The following is a 27,637-nucleotide window of genomic DNA, read 5'->3' as shown; positions in this document are numbered from 1 at the left end:
AGGTTCTGGGCAAGGAGAGGATTTGCCCTTCCAGAAAGAAGACAGTGGGCTCAGATGGGTGAGTGGCAAAGTGCACATTGGGTCCTGCACTCCAGGCTTCTTGCCTTTCTCCAGCTCCCAGGCTTCAGGGATGCCCACTGGCATCCTGAGCCCAGCTATGGGGTGGGGACTCCCACACCTCTCTGTTCTGGGCGGTGGAGGGGGGGAGTGGTGGCGGTGGTGGTGTGTGTGCATGTGATATATACCTGTACACACTGTCAAGCTCCCACTCCCTTTATCTTCTCTCATTCTTTAATCCCTCTGCTCTGCCCATTTTCTCTCCTGGTGTCACAAAAAGGGCACAGCATTTGACATTGGAGTTAAGTCACAGCTTGAAGGCATTTATTAGCAGTGTGGCTCCAGGCCTGCATTGTCTCATCTGCAAAATGAAGCCGACAATACTAGCCCTGCCTACTTCTGGCAAGATCAAGCTAGAGAGTGTCAGGGAAAGAGCTACATGGTTATTCAGAGTGTAGAAAATCCAAACTCGCCCACCCCAGACATGGGGGCCCCTCCTGGGGTGTCGCCTCAGGGTGAGTATAGACTCTCCAACCCCAGTGGGGGTGCAGGAAAGCTCTCCCCCCCCCCTCAGCAGAAGAAAGGCTTTCCTTCCCTTCATGACTCAATTCCCCTTTTTGCAGCATGAGGGAAATTGCTTTCTTCCCTCCTGTTTCCAGAGTTGGGGAAGGAGGTAACCCTGGAATCTGCATGTGGCAGGCCCGCCTGACAAGCCAGGCAGCGACACACCCCAGGTAGAGGAGAGAAGCAGCGGGAACATGGAATGGGTCACTGCTCTGTCCTAAAGAACCATGGACTCCCTCCTCATTGGGGCTTCTGCCTCTGTTCCTGGGATGGATGGAGACAGTTCCAGGGAAGCACAGGAGCCAGAGGTTCCTGTCAGGGCCTCCACCCTGGCTTGGCAGACAGCGCCATGCTGGCCACTCTTTAGAGGGAGCAGCCAGTGCATTTGCCCCATCTGTCATCACCAAGCCAGCCAGGCCTGTGGCGGGTCTCAGGCCCTGGAGCCCTAGCTCTGACTTTTCCGTAGGCTCAGTAGGTTCTGAGCAGAAAAGAAATAGCAAAACTGGGGGGGGGGGGGGGGAGAGAGCTGAGACGGTGCTGCAGAGCAGAGGCCCCAACAGCCAGAATTAGAAGCTGTCGCTTAGGGAGCTGAAGGCTGACAAGAGATGGAGCTGAGGCAGGGAGCAGGCAGGCACTCCACACTCTCCTCCCCTCCACCTGCTGAGCCTCTCCCCCAGGCTGGCAAAAGAGCTTCCTCCCAGAGGCGCTAGGCTCAGGTCTGCAGTCTGTCATTCTGTCTGCAGCCAGCGCCCCTCCCAGACCCCTTTCTTTCCCCCTCAAGTGTCACCAGCCCCCTCACCCTGTCATGTTGTACCAGCTCGGCAGGGTTGGGCCAGGTGGCACATGCCTGGGAGATCCAGAGAGCCGGGGAGGGGGTGGGGGGTGCAGGGGGTGGGGTGAGTCAGCAGGGGACTCTAGTATCTGAGTCAGCAATGGGACTGGGAAAGGGCGGGGACCCTTCTCTTCATGTAAAAGGTGAAACTGAGGCATGATGAATGGACGGGGAACCTTGCCCCAGCCCCACAGATACACAGCAGGAATTCACCTGCTCAGGGCCCTGAGGGAAGGCATCAACCTCTCCTCTGCACATCCCCTACAGCCAGAGATTAACTCATCTCCAGGGCCCAAAGACTATGACATTTTCCCAGGGGGGCACCTTGCCCTTTTTCCAGAGGACAGAAAGCAGGGAGGTGGGTATCTGGGGCTGGCCCCCAACCTGCTATGCAGAGGCCTCTCCAAGAGGATTGCATTTCCTTCCCTATTCCTGGGCTTCCCAGCTCCACACTGGGGAGCCCAGAAACTGCCCGGTCTGGCTGAGAGGCTCGGGGAAGGCAGCTTCTCCTTCCCCTCAGCAGTCTCGGGCAAAAACAGGGGACTGTCCAGTTGACTCTATTTGGCACTGGCTCTGGCTTATGCCCACGTGCCTGGGTCAGTGAGCTCGTCTAGCCTGGATCCTCATCCCTACATGGTTCTACCCCTGGGCTGGCAGGGAGATGGGGCAGTGGAGTGCCCAGCAGGAGAACTAAAGACAGCACACTGCTCTGGGGTACAAGTGTCCCATCCTTGGCTGTATCCAGTGTGTATGCAAGCGGGACGTGTCAATGACAGGCCTTACTGCTGTGAATGAGCAGGACCCCTAGTCTCAACCTGCAACCCGGGAATGCTGAGATCCCAGAGGTCCGGCCCCCAGAGGTATGGAGGGTGGTGGCGGTGGTTCTGTTTATTTTTCGAAGGCACATGTGCTCAGAGCTAATGGCATTTGTTATAACTCTCTGATAAGAAAACAACCTCTTCCCAGAATCAATCCCCACCTGGCTTCTCCCAGGCCAGTGCCTATTCCCATTTGGGATTTGGGACCATGCCACAGATGCAGCGAACAGCTGCCCCCAAGCCCCTGTCGAGCAAGTGTTGGGTTCAACCATAACTACCACGGGGGCCTAAGAATGTGATCGCTCTGAGTCTGCCTAAAGGGGCCCAGGTGGCCTGGAGGTTCACAGCTCCCCAAGAGGGTGGGGGGCACCTTTGCAACAGGCTCTTCTGCTGCAAGCCCTGAGGGTGGAGACAAGGAAAGCCCACATCTGGGGGCGGGTGGAGAGAAGGAGTGACCTCATTTTCCAGTGGTTGTGGCATCAGAGCTGCCAGAAGGGGAAGTGAATCCCCTTCGTGCCCAGAGGCAGGGCCATTCCTTTCCACTGGGCTCTGGAAGGGACTTCATCCTGGGGTTCAGCTCCCAAAGGGTTTTTTTATTTTACTCCCCAGGCTGTTTCATTTCAGGAGCATGCTACCCCTGCCTCCCATTTCTTAGCTGTAGAGCAGAGACCAGGCTTAGGCAGGAAATATTGGGACAGGGTTCTTTTCAGTAGCAGTAAGAAGGGGAAAAAATAAATAAATCTCATAAAGGCAGGAGAGAAAATGATACTGACCTTGTCAGGCAGCCTGCGTGGGGGTGCATACTAGGAAGTAACCACCCCCTGCCCCCAGGCCTAGAAGAGTGTCCCAAAGGCCTTCCTTGGCCCCTCCCTGCGAGCCAGAGGCCCAGTGTCTCAGAGACCAGACATCTGAGGCAGCTTTTCCATGTCAGCCTCCCGTCCCCCACAGGCAGGAGGCCAGGGAAGGGACCTCAGCCTGGGATCCCGGAAGCAGCTGTCCCCAGGGAGCTTGGAGGTAGTGCCAGGCTCCACATCAGGGAGCTGACAAGGAGGCCAACTCAGGACAGGTCTGAGATGGGGCCTCACAGCAGCAGGGTTTGGAGTTCGGTCCTGCTTGAACTAGAGGTGCTAGAGTAGAGGTTCCAGGTGGCCAGACCTAACCCTCCAGGTGAGAACAGTGAGTCCGGAGTGGGGCACCAATGGTTGCTCACTAGGAAAGGTGGAGTGGGGCCAGGACCCCATTTCCTGCCTCCCAGTCCATATTCTTGTGCCCTCAACGAATCCGTGACACTCATTCAGAGGAAGAAGTGAGGGATGAAGAGCAGGAAGTCCGACTGGAGGGGGCCTCTAAACCCAGACAGGCCCCTGCCCTGATGGTACCAGGTTCCTGCCTCCTCCTCCAGCTTAGCTGCAGGAGGGGGCTCCAGAGTCCAAGGGAGCCCCAGCTTCCGACAGCCTTAGAATGCGGGGGCCTTTCCTCCCAGGGGGGTGGAGCCACATCCCAGAGAAGAGCGAATGTCCTTACAGAATGTCCCAGTGGGATGGGGGCATCAGAGGCGACTCTCCTGGGCATCTGCCTTTGCTGTGAGTGGGTCCTGCTCACACAGCTCCTTGAAGGCCCCAAAGGACCTCTCAGGCTTGTCCTTGGCCTCAGAGGGGAAGCAGTCCCTGAGGCAGGTCCTCACTGACTCCTTCACCTCGGCCTCCAAGCCCTTCATCCTGGCCTCGTACTCTGCCAGTGCCTCCTGCTGGAACTGTGGGGACAGCAAAGATCACCACCTGTCTCAGAAGGGGCCAACCGCCCACTCTCTGGACAGTCAGACAAGGAGATGCCCAGTCTGTTCAGAGCTCCCAGGAGACTGGGGTGGGAGGTGGAAGGTAGTGGAGACCATCAGGGAACCTCTCAGGGAAGGGGGTACCAACCAGGCAAAGAGATGTATAGAACTACCTCCTCTTAAAGGGCCCCAGGACCCCGTGGGAATCGGGGCCTGTGGTCCACCAGTGAAGGCTGAGTCCCCTTCCCCTCACCCCATCCCCTGACTGGCAGCTCCCTGGGGCAGGCCAACTCTGCTGGTGGCCAGGGTAGTGGTCCCTGTCACCTGCTTTTCCATCTCCCGGATCTGCTCCAGGCAAGCTGCCTGCTTCTCCTCCAGCTTCTCCTGGTGCTTCTCCAGGTTCTCTGTCATCTGGGTGGGAGTGAGAGGCAGGGAATCAGGATAGCACAGACAGGCAACCTGGCTTGGAATCCAGCTACAGTCCCAGTTAACCAGCTTTAAGACTGGGGACAAATTTGTTACCCTTCAAACAGTTCTTTTAAATTTGTAAAATGAATAGTGTGTCTTGCTGGATTGTGCAGGAGTGTATGAGACGGTTCAAGTCAAGTACCTGGTTGAGAGCCTGGTATGAGGTCAGGTCTCAGTAAAAGCTGTGTTAGTGTTGTTAATGGTCCTGGGGGGGGGGGTGCAGTTAGGTCCATTCTCAGCAGGTTTTCCTTCCTTTTCTGACTTCTCGGAGCCTCAGGAAGCCCCCCTCACGTCCCATCCTCCACTGGCCATCTAGCCCCTTAACATTTCCATCCAGGGTGATTGGCCATAGACAGATCCCCTTAGGCTGGTACCCCACCCTCCCACAAAGGCCAGAACCACGGGATAGCCTGGGGACTCCTCTTCCTCTTCATTGCCTCCTCCCATCCCTAGCTGCAGGGCCTGTTCTGGACTGTGCATCTCTTAAAGGCAAAGTAAAGGCCTAGGACCACCCCTTCCCTCCTATGTAGGGTGTGTGTGTGTGTGTGTGTGTGTGTGTGTGTGTGTGTGTGTATGAAGGACACAGCTCTTACACACCTGCTTGATGGCTTGCACCACCTCCTGAATGTGAGAGTTGTTAATCTCTCTCTTCAGCCTGTTGGGGTGATCAGAGTTTCAGAGAGGGCAGGGGGCCCCTAGGAAGAGTTGAATGAGACCAAGTCTCCTCAGGGTGTAGACAAAATGAGAACTCCACCCTAAGAGCAGAACCAGCCACAGGGGGTAATCATGGGGACCCAAGGAGGACTTGAGGGGCCACTGGGAGCTCCAGGCACTGTCTGAGGAAAGGGCTTCCTCACTGAAGTGCACTGTCCTACCAGGTGTGTGTGTGGGGGGGGGGGAGCTACTGTCCCAAGGTTGCACCTCCCTCTTTGTATGATTGGTTTTCCCTTAAATTCTCCTTTCTGAGAATTTTGATTCTCCTTTCTGATGGCTTCTGTGTTTTGCCTAAGGAGGACACTCTGATCAGAGGTGACAGAAATGGGATTAACTTTCGAAACCCAGGGGACAGGCACATCTCTGGAAAGTAAGTCAGGATCCACTTGTAGACAGGCCCCTTCCCACCTGGAGTGGTCCCTTCTCAGACCCGCCCTGGAGTCTGAGGCCTGGGCCTCCCTCCAGGGCTCACCTTTCTTGAGCCATCTTGTCCGAGGTGACTTTGACCATGGCCTGGATCCGCTCTATCCTCTTGGCCTCCAGCTTTTTCTTCACCTCTTTGGTATCACTGCAGAAAGACAAGCATCAGGAAGATGTTCTGAGGGGCCTGAGCCCTCCTGGGAGATAGGAGTCAGGCATGGGCGGGAGGCAATCATACGTCTCCAAGGTCTCCTTGAGGGTCTTCAGCTCCGCAGCCTGCTTCTCTCTGGCCAGCTCCATCATCTTGGCGATTTGCTGCGGGAGGTGCGGGGGGGGGGGCGGTTATGCAAGGATGAGCTTGGCTAGAGGAGCCCTTTGCTGTGAGGCGGTGGGGACGGGGTGATGTTGGTTGGGTTGTGGCTCCCTCCCCTCCCCTCCCCCGCCCGGGCACCTCGGCCACGTGCTGCTCCTTGCGCTTCAGGATGCACTCGTACCGCTCCTCGCCCTGCTGCAGCAGCTCCAGCTCCAGGCGGTCCTTCAACTCCCGCGCGCGCGCGTCCGCGCCCTCGGGGCCCTCGCGGCCCTCGCTCGGCGCGGCCCCGGCGGCCTCCTCGCAGAGCGGGGTCCTGTGGAGGCCACGTGTGGGGACAGGCCCTGAGCCCGCCTCGGAGGGCAGGGCCCGCCGCCGCCGCCGCCCTTACCTCTTCTTGCGGGAGCCCTTGCTCGCGCCGAGCCTGCGGCCCCCACAGCCCCCCGGGCCCGGCGGCCCCAGCTCGGCCAGCTGCGCCGCGCCCCTCTGCAGCAGCTCCTCCCAGCGCCGCGCGCCGCGCCGCTCCAGGTCCCGCAGCTCCTTCTCGTGCCGCCGCTGCAGCTTTACGACGCCCTTCAGCTCCCGCAGCTCCTCCGGGCTGGCCGTCTGTGGCTCTGCGGGGGCCGGGGTGAGGTGCGCCGCCTCCCAGAACCCCCACCCCCACCCCCCAGGAGTCTAGGACCCTCCCCAGGCTCGTTCCCAAGATCACTAGGACTCAGCAGGCCTTACCCGCAGCTTCTTTCACGGCCTCCTCCCTGGCCCTGGCCCCGGCTGCTGCAAGAGCCACAGCGTGGGCTAAGAGGTGCGGGGACGGGATTAGTTCTGTAGGCTACTCTCCCCTCCCTTGGGGGGGGGCATTATGGGCCCCCTGTAGCGCACTTTCCTGGCGCTGCGACTTCTCACACAGTTGTTCCCATCCCAGGTGAAAGTCTATTTTGGGGGGATGCTGTGGGTACCGCTGGAGAGGTCGAGGCCCTTCCAGTCTGTGGGAGGACCCTGCAGTGCTTACCTGCAGACCCGTTGCTCAGTGGGGCCAGTGCCCCATTGACGTGGCCGGCGACTGGACTCCCGGGTGGGAAGGGTTTCTGTGTAGGGAGAGCAGATTCGGAACATAGCACCAACATCTCTTGGTCTTTCAACCTAGGACTCTGCCTCCTCCCTCATCTTCCCTCCCAGAGGGCAAAGCTCCTGGACCAGGCAACACAGACCTCAGGCAGACCTCCTATGGCTTCCTTGAGCTTCACAGACTTCTTATCGTGGGCACTGAAGAACTTGATGGGATTGGCAAGAGCCACGGTGAGATCTGGGTGCAGAGGGGCATCACTGGCCTGGTATGGAGGTGTACCTGGAAGCCTCCCCCATCCTCACCTACCCCAGGATGCCCTGTCCTGCCCCACTCTGGAGGCTGGCTTGAGGAGGGGGAGGGGGAGTGAGTGGATCCCGGCTCCCAACATACTAAGGGCCTCCTACCTGCCCAGGTGTCAGGTACATAGTCCTTCATCTCCAGGAAGACAAAAAGCGCAGGCATGGTAAGGGGCATGTTGCTCTCGCTGTGCAGGCACAGATGATGGTAGCCTGTTGGGCATGGCAGGGTGTGCAGTAAGCCATGCTCATTGCTGCCCAGCACTGCACAGGAGCAGCTAGTTACTCAAGACTCCCGGCTTTAGAGTCAAAGAGGCCAGAGCCTGAGTCTGATTCTGTACCTTCCTGGTTGTGTGACCTTGGGCAGATTAGTTTAAATCTCTGAGATTTTCCTCAGCTGTGAAATGGGGTGACTAGGGTCTACCCATGTGGTTATTGTTAGCATTAAGTGAGAACGTGTTATCAGCCCTAACTCATTTTAAGTGCCCAGTAAGTATCAGCTACTTGGGAAATTGCCCCAGTAGTTCCAGAATATTACAGGCGTTCTGATAGGTGGGCAGAGGCCCCACCTCTGTCAGTTTCCTATTCTTGCCACACTCCTTAGGGCTGATAACTTGAGAGGGTTAGGTAAGGTCTCAGGGCCACCTCCCTGAAGCAGCCCCACCCTCTGGACAGGCTCCTAACACTGGCCTTCGTCTCAGACCGGCTGACAACAGCAAAGAAGGACTCCATCCTTACCAGAATTCAGGGCATTAATGGGGATGATGCGGTGTCCAAGAAATCTGTTGCCTTCCTCCATTACAGCCACCCTGAGGGAGGCCAGCTCAGGCATCAAGATCTAAGGAGAGTTTGGGACAGCACAAGCTAGGAGGTGGCCAACCTACCCACCTCCCTAGCTTCAGAAGTCTTAGCATCAGTGTGAGAACATGGCAGGTGTTACCAGATTTGGCACACTCTAGGCCACACACGTAGGCATCCTCTCAGCTCATGCCATGGCTGGTCCACGAAGGGGAGAAGGGCTGGGTATGCAGCCCAGGGCTCTGGGGTCCTGGTGCAGGCAGACCTGGCACCCTTCACAGCCTTGCCAATGAGCATCCAATGGGAGCAGAGCAAAAGACCCTCACCATTCCGTGGCATTCTGTACCCTCGACTGGGAGTTCACATTTCTGCCTCTCATCCTGACATGAACATACACACACACACACACACACACACACACGCACGCACGCACCTGCTCACAAATTTCTGTAAACGTGGATTTGGGACTCTTAAAAATCAGGAAGCCATGGGGGGAGGAGAGGGGAGGGGAGAGGATGAAGGAAGTCCCTTTATTTAGTTCCTCTTTTCTATAAGTAGAGGCCAAGAACTAGGGACAGACCCCAGCCCCTGCCCTAGGTCCCCACCTTCTCAAAGACAAAGGGCTCCTCCTTCCAGACAGGATTGATAGAGTTGGCACTGGGTGACAGCTTGGTGCGATAGCGCCTCTTGGGGTCCCCAGGAAGGCCAAACAGCTCCACTTCGACATAGGTGCGCACACTGCGTTCTGACAGGAACTGCCCAGAGATCACCTAGGGGTGGGGCCCATGGGAGGCCGGCGTCAGCCTGCCCACCCAGGCCCTTCCCTAGCACCTGGGGCCTCCAGCTCCTGTGGCTAAAGCATCCATTCTTGCATACTGTGAAGAGCCCCATTCAGCTGGGGCTGTGTGGCTCAAGGGTTACAGCTCAGCTCTTGGCGACCAGGTGCTTCCAGCATTCAGGGAAGAAGTGGGGGCCTCCCCACCTCCCTCCCCCGGCAAGGAAGGAACAGCGCCCTCCCCCAGGGCCTGGGGCTCCTGTGGACCCACTCTGCCTACTCTTCTCCCCTCCCCCATCCCAGCCTCAGCCCTTCCCCTTGGTTTCCATGGGGACCAAGAGGCAGCTTCCAGTGCTGAGGAGGAGGCAGTTTCCAAGGCAACTTGCTACTGCACGAACTGGCTTGGGCTGAAGTTTTCAGGATATCAGGGGAGGGGGGTTGGGAGGGGAGGAGTAGAGCTCTTTCTCCTCAAGTCCCCAGCCCTCCCGGCCACTTGTCCACCTCAGGGCCTTGCCGTAATGGAGAGGGTGGTGGCTACCACCACATCGATGCGGTCCACTGAGAAGGGGTTGAACTGCTTGTCTGGCCGGCGCATGAACTCATGCTTGAGGAGGTAGCCACTCTGCCCATTGAACTCAAACAGCGCCATGTTCTGCTGCATGGGCAGGTCTGGGGGGACAGGGGCACTCAGTGAGGAAGGCCCGGCCCTCGGTCTGCACCCAGTCTCTGTGTCCTACATTTCTCAGCCTCTCCTATCTTGTGAATGGGGCGCTTGGGTTGACTGTGAGAATGAGGGTCTCTCCTGACCTAGCCTGTTCCCTTGGGGTGTCTCATCTCTCAGGAAAGCTCCACAACCTGGAGTCAGCAGGAACAAAGCCACGACCAGACCACAGCTCGCTGTGGAAGTTGAGGCCAGCAAAGCAGGTGTTTCGATGGGCCCATTCAGGCAGAGCAGCCAGAACCCACGCCAGCACCCTGGCACCTTCACATACATACCCGTACACGTGCAATCATATAGGCATGAGCTAATGCATTTAGATCCCTGACCGCTCACACACCTGCACGTGCTCCCACAGCCTGAACAAACATCAGGACACTGATGTTCTAAAGACACCAAGCTGTTCTAAAGACCCCCCCCCTCCCCACAGGGATGGGGTGAAGGTGGGAGAGGCAGGGGGCAGGGGAAGGTTCTCAGGGGCCTAGGAGTACCCTCACCCATCGTCTGGAAGTTGAGGGCAACCATCTGGCAACCAGCATTCCAGAACATCTGGGGCATGTAGTTGGAGGAGTCCATGCGGGTGCCCTTAGGGTAAATGCGGCTCATCTGGCGCTTGTTGTAGCTGCCTCAGAGTTTAGGAGCCCGGCCGAAGGCCACCCACACCAGGAGGACCCAACAGCTCCTTCTGGGAGCCCTGTCCCCAACCCTCCACCCCCACCAGGGACCCTGGCTATTGAGGCCTCAAGGATACTCCACAAACTGCACCGAGGCCTTGGAGAGCAGGTCATAAGCCTTGAGCTCTGTGAAGGAGGAGATGACATAACTTCGGTTCTTCTCTGTGTCGGAGAGAAAGGGCAGGGGGCCCATGTCAGGCTGTCCTCCTCCCTCCTTCCTCCCCTCCCTTTAGGCTAGCTCCCTCCAGCACAGAGATCCCTTCAACCCAGCATTTCTACTGAGGCCCAAGGGCGTAGGGGGCCAAGCTGATGTGCAGATCCATGTGGGTAACGGTGTGCTGGGGGCAAAGGGTATATGTGGGAGACGTACACAGGGATGGGGTGTGTGCCACAGTCCTGCAGAGTGAGGGGTGTGTGCCCTGGATGATACAGGAACATGCTGTGATATGCAGACAGTGAGCATGCAAGTTATATCTGAACATGAGGGCTGGGGGCAGGGGAGGGAGGATATACATCAAGGACTGGACACGCCATGGCTGAGCACAGGTGAGTTTGCAGGGTGCGGGTCCAGGAATGAGGAGTCAATGTTGCAGAGGTACACACTGCACAAGTGTGTGCAGAAAGAGGTGTTTACGTGGGGGGTACGCCCAGAGGATGAGGGGAATGCGTTATGCCTGTGTCAGGAGAAGTTGAAGTTAAACAGCATAGGTGTGCACAGGAAGGGAAGGGTGCAAGGGGCAGATGTGCACTGTCCCTTGCCTCTGCCTCTGGCCCTTCCTGGGAGTTCTCCTGCCTGGGGTGGGGAGATAGGAGGTGGGGGAGGGAACAGGGCTCCTGGGCTTGGGCCAGCCCGAGGCTCCATTCATCCCTGAGAGCCACAGCACCTGCAGAAGGCTGCAGGAGCCTCAGGCCAACAGGGCTAAGATGGCCTGTCATAAGTGGCCTGCCTGTCACGGACACACTCCAGAGCATTCTGGAAGGTGCCAAGTTTCTCACTACAGTGCCAGGAAACTGGGAGCCACTGCCACTTAAACAAGCCCTTTGCCTGACTCCTCTGCTGGCTATTTATAGACAGGGTCCCCAAGTCCAAGGAAGGGGGGGTCCTTCTTCCTCTTCTCCCTACCCATCAAGCTGCTCTGCTGTCAGGATGTACTTCTTAAGGGCCTTCTCCTGAATCTGGCCTCGTCTCCAGCTTACCACCTTCCTCCCGCTTCATGCTTACTTACGGGCAGAGAACTCAAAGGAGATGAACTTGGTGGGTTGAATGTAATTCACTAGGCTGGACATCTCCTCATAAGCCGTCACCTCCAGGCCCGCTGTGCCCTAGGGAAGAGAGGAGAGGGTGGAGAAGGGGAGGGCAGGTACAGAACCCAGGGAGGTGGCCCCCTGCCCGCACCTGGAGGGCTCCGCAGAGGACACAGCAGAAGGGGCTAGGGGCTGCCCTCCACACACCTCGTCCGACTGCATCTTCTTGATCTCTTCCTCATTCAGGCTTCCCGACTCCTCCTCCTCTTCCACCTCTTCCTCCTCCGGCTCTGTTCCTTCTTCACCAGCCCACGCTGCCACACGCAGCTCCATGAGCACTGGGGCCTGGGGACCCCATACATCCCCTCCAGGCCCAGCCCCTCTCTCCCCCTCCAGATGCTCCCCCTCCCACACCCCCCCTCCCAGGCCACCTCACCTGTGCCCTCACCCACAGAGGCACTGGGTGGGCAATCACCCTCAGCCTCCCCACCCGGCTCCTTGCTGGGGGATGCTGGGCCAGAAAACTGGTTCTTTTTGTTCTTGATGAGGATCTTGCCTCGGAGATCCTCGGGGCTGGGCAGGGGGATGCCTGGTTTCAGCTGAGGGAGAGGGGAGAGGGTCAGTACCAACTCCTCCCCTTCAGGGTGCAATCTCAGCAACTCTGTAGCCGAGCTGTGCTCCATCTGGCCCGCCTGCTTCTCCAGCCTCTCATCCCATCGTATCCTGTTGTGTGCTGTGCTCCTGCCTGACCCAACGTATGCAGTTCCTCAGACAACACTCTTCTTGCCCAGCTGCTAGAATACTCTTTCCCCACCCTCACCAAAATAATCCAGTTTCCCCCTCAGATTTCAGCTTAGCCATCCCTTCCTCCAGGAAGACTTCCCTGATCCCCAAGTACTTCCATAGCAGCCCCTGGTTGTGACGACCTGGTTACTTGTCTGTCTCCCCACCAAAAGGTAAGCAACCTGAGGGCTGGAACTGTGTCTTTGTCACTAACATAGCCCCAAAGCCCAACACGGTGCCTGACACATGGTAGATGATAAGATTCTGGTCCCACAATCTTCCCGGATAAACCCCAACATCTTCTGGGGACATCTGCCTCCTTAACCTGGCCTTGACCCTGCCCTGGGCCCCAGCCCCCAGGCCCAGATGCCCCATAGCAAATTCCACTCACTGGGAACTTTTCCAGGGGCTCTGTGAGTAGCATGTCCCCAAACATCATCCGGCAATACTCAGCCATCTTGGCCTGTTGGCGGGGTCTGCAAGGAGCAGAAGTGGGTAGGTTTCAGCAGCTCTACCCCCCTTCTTGTCCATCTTTTTGGGCCCCTGACCTGGGTCATCAGGGGCACAGGAGGTCAGGGAGGCAGGGACACAGACAGGAGAGCCTGGGGTCCCAAGGAACTTATAAAACCCGGGAGAGAGCTGGAGGGCATGGCTAGAGGTGGGGGACAGTTGGGAGAGGGCAGCTACAGGCAGGAGATGGGGACAAGAGAGAATGAGGCTGAACAGGTCTGATACATACGAGTCCACATGGTTTTCAAATGACAGGATGACAGGATAGGGGGAGGTCTTAAAAGCACTTTCTGCAATGGCTTCAATTGCTTCCTGGAGGAGAAGGGGGCCCAGCCGAGAGGAGGTCGGTGCTCCAGGCCCCCCACCCCCAGAGGCACCCGTCCCCACTCCCCAGTTTCAGGACACACACAGAACTGGAGGGCCACTGCTGGCCCTGTCTCCTCTGGTCCCCTCTAGTCCCTTCACTGGTCAAGGCCTCCCACCCCCCCCCCTCCTTTCAACTGCACCCCCAGAGAACTTATGGCCCAGGGCCCTTCCCTAGTGCCACTGCCTCCAGCTTCCACACACTGAGTCTGACCTTGAAATAGATGTCTGTGGTCATGGTAAAGCCGTGGGTGATGATGGGCTCCTCGTCAGGGGGCCTGCCCTTCCAGCAGTCCAGCTCCACGCAGCGACAGCCAGCCAGCAGCACCTGGCGGTACATCTCTGCCGAGGAAAGGCCAGAGAACTGGCCAGCTGCACCAGAGCAAAAGGGAGAGGCAGGGGCTTCACCAGAGGCCAGTCCAGCTCGTCCGAGCCCTCTCCAACACAGTCTGTCCTTTTGCAGCCTGTGGGCAATCCCTGCGAGGGATGGATTCAGGGAACAGGAGCAGCCCCCGTAAAAGGAGAAGTCACAGTGAGGTCACCCTGGTCACCTGTCAGGTAGGTGTTGTGTGAGGAGTTGATGAAGTAATGGTTGAGTGGCTGTGTCATGTCTTGGTAGAGTAGCAGCTTGTCCTGGGCCAGCACACTGTTCTCCGGCCCACAGAGAAACCACACCATGCCCTCAGGTGACAGCTGGCCTGGGGTCAAGGGAAAGCTGTCAGGGCTGCAGCCCAGCTGCCAGAGCAGGTCAGGCCCACAGGGATGAGGGGCTCCCTTAGTCCTCACCCCTCTGCACGTTGATTGCACTGGGCTCGTACTTGTCGATGAGGCCCCGCACTTGGTCAGGCCGGGCGGGCGGAAACAGCAAAGAGTTGAGGCGGGAGTCCCTCTGTTTCTGGTTGATGAATTTGGTCAGGTGCTCCTTGGTCATGTAGGGCTTGGCCTTGGCGTGGCTGCAGGCCAGAGAGGTCTATAGCCCCTGGGCCGGGGAGCACGGACCACCGCCTCCTCCAAAGAAGCCCCCTAATTCCCAGCATGGCAAGTGGGATTTTAGCCACCACCCCTTCCCCATGCCCAGCCCAGCTAAGGAAGCTCACTAGGAAGTGAAGATCTCATCTATTTCTGGCCGAGGACAGAGGCTCATGAGGAAACTCTTGTAGACGGATTCTGGGAAGTCCTCAGGATTGATGGCATCATTCTGGGGGGGATAGTCACCTGATCATTCCTGTCCCACCTTCTCAGTGCTAAGACCCACAAATGAGGCCCAGCCCTGCGCAAGGGGGCCTGTCAAAGGGAGGGCTCAGGGCGGGCCGAGCAGCATCAGGTACACCCCCAAGCACTGGCTTCTCAAGGTGCTGGTTGCTGAGCAGAAAGCATGCTTAGCTGGTTTGCCTTGCCTGTGAACTTGGACACAGGCTAGACCCTTGGCTGGGGCAGGATCAGAACTAGGGATACCAGAGCAGGGAGGAAACAAGGTTAGCAGCAAGTGATGCTGCTGCCAGAGCAGTGAGCTGTCTTCGTTTTTTGTTTGTTTTTTTTTAAGTGGAGGACAACTTTTCCAAAAGACGCAACTTGAATGTAAACAGTGTGCGGAACAGCAGGGCCCCCAGATGCACGAAGCAAAAACCGACCAAACTGAAGTGAGAAATAGACAGTTCAACGATAGTAGAGACACCAAAGAGCCCAAGGAACAATAACAAAAAAGACAAACTGGACTTCACCCTAATTAAAAACTTTTGTGCTTCAAAGCATACCATCGAGAAAGTGAGAAAGTCCACAGAATAGGAGAAAATACTTGCACACCGAATGTCCGGTAAAGGGACAACTCAACCAGCAAAGAGACAAATAGCCCAGTGGAAAGACAGGCAGATTTGAATAGACATTTCTTCAAAGAAGATATGCAAATGACCAGTAAACACATGAAAAGATGCTCAGTCTCATTAGTCATTTGGGAAATGCAAATCAAAACCACAATGGGATACCACTTCACTCCCACAGGATGACAAAAATTTTAAAAAGACAGACAACAACAAGTGTTGGTGAGGAAACTGTAACTCTCGTACATTGCCAGTACGATCGTAAAATGGTCAGTCGCCTTGGAAAACAATCTGGCAGTTCCTCAAAATGTTAAATAGACAGTTGCCACACGACCCAACTATTCTACCTCTAGGTATAGAGAATTGAAGACATACGTCCAGGAAAAATCACGCACACAAATGTTCACAGCAGCAGTATTCAAAATAGCCGAAAAGTAGAAACAGCCCAAATGTCATCAACTAACGAACATACATAAGCCACATGTGGTCTGTCCAAACTACGGGATATTACTCAGCAGTAAAAAGGAATGAAGTACTCATGCGTGCTACAACATGGAAGAACCTCGAAATCCTCACGCTAAATGATTGAAGCCTGACATACTGTATCTTCCATTTACGTGAAATGTGCAGCTTAGGGATCTTTATAGAAGCAGAAACTGAAAGTAGACTAGTGGTCTCCAGGGATACTGTGCCTTTGCATTTCATCCCAGAAAAACCCATCCCATGTCTTCCAGGATCATACAGGAAGGCCAACATCAGTCATAGTTTGGAGCAGAGGGTCTGAACAAGAGAGCCAGCCCCTATCTCCCTAAGCCTGGGTCTTGGACCCATTGGCTCCAAGCAAAGATAGGTCAGTGGGTCCTAGCAGGACACAAGGAGAGCTGACAAATAAGGGGGACTTAGCCAAGGTGGGAGCTCAGGAGGCAGAAGAACAGGAGAGGGGATGTGCAAGGGCCCATTTCCACCCTGTCTTTAACCCTATGCTTGCGTTCCTGTGACTGACTACATCAAGGAGTCACTAGCTGTGCCTGGAGGGGGAGTAGTCTTACAAGGACCCATGTGGACAGGTGATCGATGAGGTCTTTGTTTTATTTATTTATAACATAACAATTTCTTATCAGGAGACAAAACTCCAAGGGGTGCAAGCAGTGCCCCCCATGGGCACAGGGGACTGAGATCCACTCCCCTACCCAGGCAGGAACACTGGGCTCGGGCTGCATCTGCCCAGAGGGCTCCTTTTTTTGTAATCCACGTAAGGCCCCTCATGGGGTGACCCTGCATACAGCTTATAATTTTAAATTATTTAGCCAGAAGGGGAAAAATGTTTTCCTGTGTTAAGCTAAAGGCTGTGTCCTGGCAGCTTCAATGCTTGGTCTGTTCCTCTCCCCACACTGCACAACTAACCCCTTCCCCATATTTCAGACCCCTGCACATTGCCCCCATCCTTGCTGACCTTATCTCCCTCCTCTAGGTGAGAACTTTCACTCTCACCTTTCATTCCAAGGCTAGAATGGGGATGCACCCACCTGCTTGCCCTGAACACAGTCCACCGCCCACTGCCCGCACAGCCACCCAGGAGTAGGCGGTGTAGACCAACGTGTTCTGGATCCAGGCACCTCACCCCCACTGCCCTGGTTCCGTCTCTGTGCCTAGTATCAGAACCCAGTACTCTAGGGTTAACTGGCTTTTGGGGCTGTTGACCGGGCTGTACCATCATCCCTGCCTTCACCACCCCCGACCAGACCTGGCCACACTGGGCCTCTTGTCACAGCCAGCTCAGGTGAGAGGGGGTGGGCTGGGGCAGAAGAACCACTCACCTTGCCTTTGGGGAGGTGGCAGGAGCTGAGGGCAGCTTCTACCCGCTTGCGGTCAGCAGGAAACATCTGGAAAAAACTGAAGGAGCAGAGAAAGGCACCAGGCAAAGACAGGGGTCAGACCTGGAGAGGAAAGGCTTTGAGGAGCTGAGGCGAAGTGTGGGAAGAGATTTGGGGAAACTCACTTCTTCACAGGAATCTTCCCTTCAGGATTGAGCTGCATCTTGAGCTTTACCAGGCTGGTGGGGCAGAAAGCATCTCACTTAGGCCCTGGGGCTGGCACACTTAACCCCACACACCAAGGCCGGGCAGACAGGCACTTACATTTTGTCCAGGAAGGTGCTGCGAGAGGCATTGGCTGTCAGCGGGTGCTTGACCAGAGCCAGTACATCTTCAGCCCAGTTCTGCAGGACCCCAGGGCACCGCAGTCAGACCCCTGACCACACAGGTGCCCTCACCCCCTGCAACCCTGGCCTGTCTCACGAGAAGCCCAGGCTACCCCAGGTGCCCACCCCAGGCGAGGTGTGCCCCCACCATGCACCTGGCCCACGTTCTCCTTGTAGGAGACAAAGTTGTGGAAGGTGAGGTCCACCATGTCTGGGCCAGACACCACAGTGAGCGTCTTTAGCAGGAAGTTGTTCTCAGGAAAGTCCATGTTGAAGACATCCCGGAGCTTCTGGCTCTGCAGCAAGCAGCGACACGGGATCAGAAGTATGCCTCCATCCCTGGCCCACTGTGGCTCTCCTTGTCCCTCCCCCTCAGCGTTTGAACTATGGCCACCCAGGGCGGAGTCCCATCCCCATCTGAGGAGTCATGGGCCTCCGCACCTTCCCATCCCCGACTCCAGGGGCCAGAGTGGAGATGGAGAGCCCACAGGAGGAGATTAACCTAGCCGCAGGGCCTGGGAGTCCTGTGTATTTTGTTTGCCACTTTTCATTTGAAGATGAATTCTCAGGTCCCAGTCTCATGGAACCCAGCTTCCCACCAATCCCTTCCTCCATTTTTCCTACTGGCGTTAGGCATATATAGGCAAACCAGATGGGGAGGGGGTGGGCACAAGCAGTACCACCCAAACAGTCCAGGGTGCTCTAGGGGCAGGAACTGACCACACGACATGTCTGTTTATGGTACCAGAGCTCTGGAAAGCTCAGGAGCAGCCATGTCCCTTCCTCCGCTCTGGGACAAGGCCCGCTACCCAGTCTGGGAACTCTTCCCCTTGCTCCAGAGATTAGGCTTCGCACACCCACAGGGACTCCTGCGTTGACCCCACAGAGCTTGTGGCCATGTTGAGCCTGGGATGCCACTGGGCCCACCTACCTTGGGTATCTTGGCAAACTTCCCAAAGCGAGTATCCCTGATGCTGGTGATATCCAGAAACTCTATCTCCTGGAGGGTGTCCCAGTAGGAGCAAAGAAGGGATGAGAACAAAAAGGTCAGTCAAGAATGAAGAGCAGAGAGGAGGGAACTTCCAACACCCCTTCACATCTTGACCAATTGCCTTCTGTAGATGCCAAGACTATCTGGGGTGGCCTGGACCCTACCCTTCCCTTCTCACCAATCAGGTTCTCCCCACTCATAGGAGCCTCCTCCCTTCCTCTGTCCATTCCTTCCCTGGCCATTCAAGTTACTCAGGATGTATAGCCTGTGGTCTTGCCCATGCTATCCTGGATTCTCCCCAGGTTTCACTCCCTTCCCTCCATCCAGGGACTGAGACCCTATTTAATCTTTCTGAGCCCCCAGTTTACCCAGAACAACAGGTAGAGAACCCGCCTTCAGTGGCAGTTCTTTTTCCTTTCTCTCTCTTTCTCTCCAAGGGATGCTAAGTCTGGAACATCTTGGCCCAAGGCAGCCATGGTTGGAGTGACTGCATCCTCCCTCCCAAAGCAAATAGCCTCTGCCCACAGGAGATCCCCCAGAGCCACCCTTCCAGGTCTTTTTGTATTCCCTGAGCATTCACACCTCCACCCCTACATTATCAAAAGGTTGCTTTGACTCAACAGATCAGCAGGAGCTCAGGGCCATGTAGGTAGGGGCTGCTTCACCTTACTCTGATATGTCCAATATAAGTAGTAGCCCTTGGGGTCCACGCGGAGGATAACCGGGGAGGCTATTGTGGTTTCCTATAGACAGAAGTGGGGAGGGAGGGAGGGAGGGGGAGGGAGGGAGGGAGGGAAGGAAGGAAGGAAGGAAGGAAGGAAGGAAGGAGGAAGGAAGGAAGGAAGGAAGGAAGGAAGGAAGGAAGGAAAAACAAAAGACAGAAGGGGTTAGCTTTCTGCTCTGAGACCTCAGGCCAAGCTTCCCTGGCCCAGGCCAGGGGTTTCAGAGCTCACCATCTCCCCTCCACAAACCACTCCCCACCAATCCATCCAACTGTCCCATAGACACCAAGTGCATTCCCACCTTCAAGCCTAAGAACCCAACCCTGCCTGAAATACCTTCAAAGAGCACCCCAAGTCTCTCCTCTTCTGAAAAGCCTTCCCAGAAACATGCTGTAACAGTGTGTGTGTTCACACACCTAGAAGCCCATCCAGAAAATCCCCAAGGGCTTATGGACTCCAGGGAAACAAGCCTGTGCTGTAGCATAAGCTAGGCCATAAGTTTATGCGCTAGCCATGAGCTTAGTGCTTCGTGTTTGCTGAAGAGCCAGTGAATGGCTCTAAATTCTTGTTCCACTCACAGAGCACACAGGCTATCTTTCATTTTAATGGGCTTCGTATGCATATAAAACAAGATGGTAAAATTGAAGTTTCCAATAAGGCATGGTAGTTGCTGCACACCAAATCACACCAAATGCAGAATTTTCAAAGGCAATGGTCAAAACAAGGTTCTCAGGTGAGGGGTGGTTAGAGTATGGGGAAAAAAAACAATTTGGGAGGGGGATAATTTTAGAGAAAGCTGTGTTGTGAACTCCATTCCCTTCCCTCCCAAAGGGAGGGTTGGTGGGGGCTGACTCCTCACTTTAAACCTAGTGAGGGGTTTCAACTGTACTTAGAAAGCTTTGGTCACCCCTGCAGTTGTGGGGCAAAGCAGACTGGGGTCTGACTCCTGCCCAGGAAACCGAGTGTCAGAGGCATTGGGATGCTGGTTGTGCTAGATAAACCCAAACTTCAGAGTCTGTTGGGGCAGTGAACACAAGAGTATGTGCTGAGGTTTAGAGGAGGCCTGTGGGAAAGAGGGACAGAGTCCAAAACCATAGGAAACTGAAAGTGGTAACTGGATTCCAAGGGGCTGAAGAAGTAATTTTGAGCGACCTTCTGAAATAGAGATGGCAGAGGAACCCTTACATAAGGGACCACCAGCTCAGGGAAGGAGGGTCTCCTCACTTTGAGGAGAATCCTCAAAAGTGTCCACTAGAGAAAGAATAAGCCTAACATTCTGCCAGGCTCAGAAAGCATGAGCCAACTGATGATGGCATCTGTTCATGAAGGACTTTGGTCCCGTCTCCCTCATCTCTCCCTGCACCCATGGTCGGAGGGCTTGGTGGAAGATCAGGGAATCCTGCCTTCGCAGAGCACATGCAGTCCACCTAAAACCATTCCTAGAAGGAGGAGGGCAGAAGATGTCATCCAAAGTAAGATTTGAGTTTTGAGTTATAACTAGTTTCCGAAATAAGATTGGGTGTTATGAGAAGTGACCATAGGATTGTCTGTTCCCCAAGAGTAAATGGAATCTCTTGTGACTGGCTGAGTTTCCTCCCATGGGCAGGAGAAGAGCCTCTCCCACCAAATACACTGAAAAGGGACCGTGGGAGACAAAATTAAGTTGGGAGTTGATTACATCTTTTGCATTGTGCTTATTCAACATGACACGACATACTCAAGTCATAGGCCAGCTGGCCAAAGGCAATCTGAGCAGAGCCCTGTCTCACAAGTGCATGTGCCCCGTGACTAGGCTTGGGAGATTCCTGCTCATGAGGTCAGGCTCCTGGGGTCATGCTGTGCCCTGCCCAGGGAAGGGAGGGGGGCAACCTGCTACATAGGTACTGGCTTGCAGAGAAGGCCAGCTAGCATGCCCCCCCCCCACCAATGGCCCTCTGCCCAGTCAAGTTACAACACACTTCCCAGAGGAACCGAGAGAGGCCACTTCACTTTTCATTCTGAGCCACTTTCCCCCATTCCACAGTCTCCTGGGACATGTCACCACCCATGCCACATCCCCCACACCACTTCTAGGGAAGCAGAAAGCATCTAGCCAGGGCCTCCTACCCATAGTCATGGCAACCAGATTATTCAGCCTAATGTAGAGCCCCAGGCCTGCCTTAACTCACAGACCCAGAACCCCTTCATCCCACCTGTAAGAATGAACCAGCCCTAGGCCCCCCGCCCACACACACCCCTGAGCCTTCCAGTTCCCTTCCTGGATCAGCCCACAGTGGTTCCAATACTGGACCCACCTAGCAGCCTCACAAAGGACCCCAAATTATTCTCACTGCCCAAGAGAGTCCTGGCCTGTCGCCACACATTTTCAGGGGCCAGGAGGACCAGAGTCTGGGAAGCAGGTCCCAGTCTGGGAAGGAACAGACAGCGGAAACAAAGAGTACAAGGCAAAGTAGTGGTTTCCCCCTTTCCTGCAGATAGGGGGTGGCAGGGAGCCCGGCTGAAAACAGCCAGCAGAAGCAGAAGTCAATCAGTTCCTTCCCAGCAGAAGCCTCCAGTTCTCATTTAGGGTCCCCCGGCCTTGTGTAGCTGCCCCACGGCAGCTATGGGAAGAGTGGGGCTCCCCTGGGCCAGTGGCAGGGCCAGATTGGGGACGAGCAAGAGTGCACCCTCTGTGCCAAGAATAGGGGCCTGGCTCACCTCTGCTTCTGCCCCTGCCTCAGATCTGGGGCACTTTCTTCCCACTAGTACTGAGACCAGGAACAACAAATCCTGCTTGTCTTGGGGCTTTTGGAAGGACAGACGCAAAACCCAAAGAAAACTCCCTCCTGTGACCACCCAGGCAGCCCATCCTCTTCTTACATCCAGACACAGAGCCCTAGCCCCTGCAGTCCAGGGACACACACTCAGGGCCACACACCCTCACCCCCAGGTTTGTTTATCCAGGCCATTGTGTCAGCTGCCTGGCCAAGCCACACAGGCGCCTGGTCCCAGAAGACATAAACCAACCCACCCACACCCAACAAGGCCCCTGACAACAGGGCTCCCAGCACCCCAGTGCCCCAGCAGCCCACGGCCCCTGCCCCACTCACATCGTCCCATTTGATGAAGCGCTCCCCTTGGCTCAGATAAGCCTTCACCTTGGGGGGCAGCAGGACAGGGTTGAGCAGAGACATGCTGCTAAGCGTCCCTTTGGAGAGGCTGGACAGGCACCCGTGGGTAGGAGAGGGAAGAAAGAAAGGCCAAAGGAGGAGAGCCAGCCAGGCTGGGCTCACATGGCACCCGCCCCGATCGAGCGGGTCCGGAAGTCTGGATACTCTTTTAGCCCACGGGTGGCAGTGGCTGGGGGCAGAGCTGAATGCTTTGGCCAGAGGCCCATCTGTCTTTTAAATCAGTCTCCTCCCCCCTGCTTTCAACGGGGGGCTGTGGTCACTGCTCCTGCCCAGGGAGGTTAGGCTCCCCTCCACAAAGCCCCCGCCCTCACCCTGTGCCTCAGCACTTCCTGCTCAGGGCTTCCTTCTATGTGCTGTTCAGGACGGAGGGGCGGGTCTTGAGAACTGGTCACCTTGGAGCTGGGGGCCTCAGTCCCAGGAGTAATCTCTGGTCAGATGCAGGTGAGGAGCTGGAGAAGGAACAATATGGGGACCCCCCGGGGATGCTGTTGCCCAAGCTGGGCCTGAGGGGAGGGTGTAAGTAGCTCTCCAGGGGAAGGGACCTCCACAGAGGTGGGCTCTAAAGTATAGGAGTCTCTTCCCACAGCTGAGGAGGCTGGGACCACCCTGGAGGTGGGTGTTGAGGGTGGGGTTGGGCGCAGCTGGGATTTGGTGGTTTGAATAAGCAAAGTTTGCTGCACACCCAGCTCTTCTTTCTCAATGCTTCCTCCCATGAAAATGAGGTACAAGTGAGGCAATCAGGCCCCTTGCCCGCCGCACATACCTCCTCTTGGCCCTCTGGGCCTGGCAGAGGTCTAGAACCCCCACAAACCCAACATTACCCCCCCACACACACAGCAACCCTTGTCACCACCTCCACTGCGCTCTCTTGCCCAGCTCTCCTCTGCTCTGTGCCCAGGGCTTGGGGTGAGAACACCAGGGGGCAGGAGGCCGCTTGGTGAAGCCTCAGTTCTGGCTGCCTGCTGAGGGTGCATGGACCTAACACTGACTGGGCCCAGGGAGCTCAGTCCCAACCTCCCTCAGCCAGCCCACTTCCTCTTGCCTAACCTACTCCTCCTTATCACCCTTCTTAGCTTAGCTGGGGGAGCAGGGAGCTCTGCCCAGGACTTCCTTCCCCTCTGAGGGCCTGGCTTTCTGCCCCAGGTCCCATGTGAGCCTTTGTTCCGCCCCTTAACAACTGTGGGGCCCTCACCCAGGCCCTAGAACTGCCTCTGCTGGCCAGTCTGGGCCAGGGCAGGAGGATGGGGGCCACTGAGGGCTGGAGCTAAGGGGATTCCCAGCACAAAAATAATCCCCGGAAAAGTGGTTCTAAGGCTACTGGAGTGGATCCTGTAACAAGGCCCGACAGCCTGTGGAAGCCGTTCTGGAACTGCCCTGTGCTTCCATGCCCCACTGCCTTCAGGATTCATCCTCTGTCCCCTCCCTCCAAGCCTTCTGTCTGTCATCACCCCTCCCTTCAGCCAGCAGTGGGCCTCCTGTAGGGCCCCTGCAGTTCCCATTCTCTCCCTGGGATCAGGTTCTCTCTTGGTCTGTTTGAATGCATTTTGCAAGGGAAATCCTTGCCCTTTCCCAAAGACCCTACATCTGTCACCTGCAGCCACCTCTCATCCTGCACCCAAGTCCCTCCCTCTTGTCTGCCTAGAAAGACAATCCCCACCTTCTCCCTCAGCCTGGGGAGAGACAAGAGACAGGCTCCTCTCATTTCATGAGATTGGAGGTGCCACAGGAAGGCGGGGATTTCAGTACTCCTTACTCTGATCCTTTCAATCTTGGGCTCTGAATCCACAGAGGCTCTAATCCACAGAAGAAAGCCTCACCCATCTTCTCCCGGTGATGGCAGTGCCTGGACCCAGTTCTTGAGACCCCCAATTGTAGCTTCAGTGGGGCCTGTACTCTCCTGCCCTCATCCTACCTAGCGGCCCTCAGAATGCAAGAAGACCAAGCAGCAAGGAGAGCCAGGAAAACCTTCATCAAAGAGGACTTTTTTTCCTTTAAAAATACATTTAGGTTTCCTGCAATGTGAATTGACAAAAAAAATACCGTGTAAGTAACGGTAGAGGGGATATGGAGAAAATCAGGGAGGTCACACGAATAACCAGTTTGGGAAATGTGTCTCCTGGGCTAAGCTGAGTAGTAGGCACCCCACGCTGCCTGCCAATCTCACCCCCAGGGCAGAAGGTAGAAGGGCAAGGATGCCCCCTGCTGGGCGCACTGGAAAGCATGTGCCTCCTAGGGAAAGGCTGTGGATCCCGGGAAAGCCGACTCTCAGGGAAGTCACTGGAGGGTCTGTGTCATGGTGATTCACGGAGACACGTTCGCTGGGGAGTTTGGCATGTGTGAGCTTTGGCGGTGAGAAACTACACTCAACAGAATGCCTCCCAAGGAGATGCTGGTACCTAGAACCCAGGAGGCAGGCAGGTGTCGAATTCTCTCGCTCACTTGGCACTTTTGGGTGGGGACCTTGTGCTGGTTCTCCAACCTGTTCATCAGCAAAGATTAGTAGTGGAAGTTAAACTCCGATCTTCAGGTCATAGCCAAACAAGAGAGTCAGATGAGATTGGTTTCTTACCTGATGCCATGACTTACCGGATAAAGCAACAAAGTTCCAGAGCCTGGAGATCTATGGTGCATTTTAGGCCAGTGGTTAGCTACTCTGGGAATGAAGATGCCTTGGTCGTTGCATTCTCTGGGGCCTATTTCCCAGTCTGTTATAGGGAGCCACACTCAGTCTCCATGAATCCAGCCACTTACCAGCTGGTTTATCTTGTGATACTTAACCTTCCTGTGCCTCCATTTCCTCACCTATAAAACAAGGATCATAATGCCTCCAAAGGTGGTTGTAAGGATTCAATAATATGTATATCCAATACTTAATATAGTGCCTGCACATGAGCTCGATAGTATTGTTATCATTATTTATCATTATTATTTATTGGCAGACACTGGCAGGGGAAATACAATTTCTCGTCACTTCCTCTGCAGTATATGCTGTTCTTTCCAAAACAAGTATCTTCACTGACTTGCTTTTTGGATTGCTCTTTTTTCTTTTTCTCAGCAGTTTGTGTGGGTCAGGGGCTGACCCATCTTCAAAGGGCAGGCAGAGTTAAGGGTGAGCCTGGTTATAGACTTGAAGCGGGCTGTCTGCTATTCAAGCAGGCAGCCTGAACTCATGAAGTCATGGGCATGAGGACTCAAACTGTGGGCAAATGCCAACCTCCTGCCACCTTTAACCACCACAGCCTCCACAGCCGATGAGGCAGGTGTGAGGGTGAGGAGCTGTCCGTCCAGCTGAATGTCCGGCTATGGCTCCAGATCCAGCCACCCTCTGCACGCTGAGAGCTAGATGTGGGTGGAGGCCCAGATAAGGCTGGGAGGCAGGTGCTGAGGTTCTGATCCCTTGGGGAGGAGAGGAGAGCTTGTTAAGAGTTCTCCGCAGAAGCCCAGGAAGAAGACATTGCCTGTCTTCCCAGGCCAAGCCCTTCTGGAAGCATAGAAAGAACCATCTGGGACTTATAATAAGTCTCATGGGTGTTTCCCTCTGGAGTACCATTTTGGATCAAAGTTACTTGAAGGTATAGCTGAGTGAACACTGGGCCCAGCCTCAAAAACCCAGATTTTAGTTCCAACCAGAGCAAAGGTTTGCTGTGAGATCTTGGCAAGTTACCGGAGCTCCCTGATCTGTTAAACTTTTGATTTTCTAAGATTCCTTCCAACTCTAAAAAATCTTCTCTTTACAACCAGAAAGGGCAACCTCGTCACTTTTATCTCCTGCCTTTCCTCTGAGAGGTGACAAACCTAGAGGCTAGCACTGTAGACGGCAGGAAAAGATTGGCTCCTACCCCAGCAGGATGTTCTTGGGCACAGTATTTATATTCTCTGCCTCTGTTTATCTATCTGTGAAGTGGACCAGTTTTTATAAGTGTGATGGAAGTAAGCTAGATGATGTCCTTCTCTGGGTGGGCATATGGTTCGCTGCACACAAGGAATGCCCTCAGAGCTGATGGGTGGCTCATCCTTGTCCCTGTGCTGGTCCACCTTTTTATCAGGGCCTGGGTAAAGCCACAGTGAACAAGACCGTGGCCTTTGTGAATAGCAGAAAGCCAGTGAAAACAGGGAATCTGTTGGGAGCTACACTCAGGATCCCAAAACATCCTAGCCTGCTCAAGCAACAGCCTCAGCCTCACAAGGTAAAAAGAACAGGGCTTAACTGAGAGATCCGGGCTTGGCTCCAAAGCACCAACTGTACAAGGACAGGGTGGGGAAGTGGCGGCTTAGCGGAAGCATGTGTGAATAAAACTGAGGGTTTTCGCTCACAGCCAAGTCCATAGGAGTCAAATGAAAAGCTGCTAACTAAGCGGACAGACGCTTGGGCTGCTAAATTGAAGTCAAGTATTGAGCCCAGTGATTCTCCATCTTGATATTAATCAGAATTGCCTGGGAAGCTCTAGGAACACTGTGAAACTTGCTGCATCCAGACCCTTTGATTCAGGACCTGGTGTGGGTGGATGAGGGAGGGAAGGAAGGTGAGGAGTTTGGATTTCTGAAGAGTTTTGCCCTTGGTTCCAGTGTGCAGCCACGGCTTGAGGACCAAAAGAGACTCAGTCCATTCTCCTTCTTGGCATGCATGTCAGACCACAGCTGATGTACTCAGGGACCCAGTTTAGGCTGCTTTATCGTGGGGGAAACACACAAGCTGGAGAACACTGGTGAGGGGCAACCAGGATGTAGGAAGCACACAACACGCGGTGAGGACTGTTAGAGAAAACCGCAGCACAAAGACACAGGCGGTCCATGAGGTCCACCTTCAAATGGTCAGACTTGTTCTCTGAGGTCCTAAAGGTTAGATCTTAGGTGATAGTCTTAGGTCAGGCTTCTCATGAAACACCATGAGACAGAGATTTGCTTGTAGGAAGTTTATTGGGAGGTGCTCCGAGAAGTAACACCGCACACCTGCAGAAATGAAGGACTAGGGATTGATGGGGGCAGGGAGAGAGAAATTGATCAATGATGCAATCACAACAAGGGACACTCCAACAGGGAGCTTTAGGGTTGAGATAACCCTTCAGAGGCAAGTTGAGATGGCCCCAACTGAGGCAAGAGAGCTCGTCCTTTGAACCCCTACATTGGCCATCTACATTTTCCCTAGGAAGGGCTCATGAAGTCAGGCAAGGCGGCTTCTTTTGGTGGCTTAAGGAAATGCCCAGGAAGAGACTCATTTGTCAGCCATTACCAGCCAACCCTTCTGGCAACTTGGGGATAAGCTTCTCTGTCCCAAAGGTGGGATCTGGGTAGTGCATCATAGCAACTATGGCAATACCTACTTTGCACAGCTCAGACCTATTTGCTCCACATGCTAAGCTCACTCTACCTGGAATAACTCCTCTGGGATTCTGGTGATTGCTTTCCCTGGGAAACTTACAAGAAGGTAAGTGGAATGACCTATAGCCCCTACTACTGCAGCTTGTCTAGGTGACATAAGTGATATTCAGTGTTCCCCACTCCCCAACCATTACCCATCCTAGATTCTCTTTACCTTCAGCTTGTACCTGTAT

At 55.2% G+C, this 27,637-nt stretch overlaps 1 protein-coding gene across 5 annotated transcripts; it reads right to left on the bottom strand.

The window, feature by feature from the left end:
• Positions 1-353: 353 nt before the first annotated feature.
• Positions 354-22,372, bottom strand: PLCB2 (phospholipase C beta 2). 5 transcript variants are annotated; one of them, XM_030318498.1, is made up of 32 exons: positions 22,005-22,363; positions 18,859-18,936; positions 18,134-18,202; positions 17,358-17,498; positions 17,141-17,220; positions 17,002-17,055; positions 16,820-16,895; positions 14,283-14,383; positions 13,972-14,138; positions 13,737-13,883; positions 13,400-13,557; positions 13,052-13,134; positions 12,704-12,788; positions 11,966-12,128; positions 11,737-11,843; positions 11,511-11,607; positions 10,362-10,446; positions 10,108-10,232; positions 9,407-9,561; positions 8,723-8,887; positions 8,058-8,157; positions 7,428-7,532; positions 7,166-7,260; positions 6,967-7,042; positions 6,687-6,752; positions 6,349-6,571; positions 6,099-6,273; positions 5,886-5,962; positions 5,700-5,795; positions 5,111-5,168; positions 4,370-4,456; positions 354-4,024 (listed from the first exon to the last, which is right to left on the bottom strand). In XM_030318498.1, the coding sequence occupies exons 1-32, from the start codon at positions 22,086-22,088 to the stop codon at positions 3,821-3,823; spliced, it is 3,582 nt and encodes a 1,193-aa protein (XP_030174358.1). In that variant the 5' UTR covers positions 22,089-22,363; the 3' UTR covers positions 354-3,820. The 5 variants fall into 5 exon arrangements, with proteins under 5 accessions (XP_030174358.1, XP_030174360.1, XP_030174359.1 ...); XM_030318500.1 differs by having other exon boundaries at positions 6,687-6,728; XM_030318499.1 differs by having other exon boundaries at positions 6,687-6,731; positions 22,005-22,362.
• Positions 22,373-27,637: the final 5,265 nt, after the last annotated feature.

This window comes from Lynx canadensis, chromosome B3 (assembly GCF_007474595.2).
Source record: "Lynx canadensis isolate LIC74 chromosome B3, mLynCan4.pri.v2, whole genome shotgun sequence".
Classification (NCBI taxonomy): domain Eukaryota; kingdom Metazoa; phylum Chordata; class Mammalia; order Carnivora; family Felidae; genus Lynx; species Lynx canadensis.
Note: the sequence above shows the minus strand (reverse complement) of the source record. Positions and strands in the feature narration are given on the sequence as shown.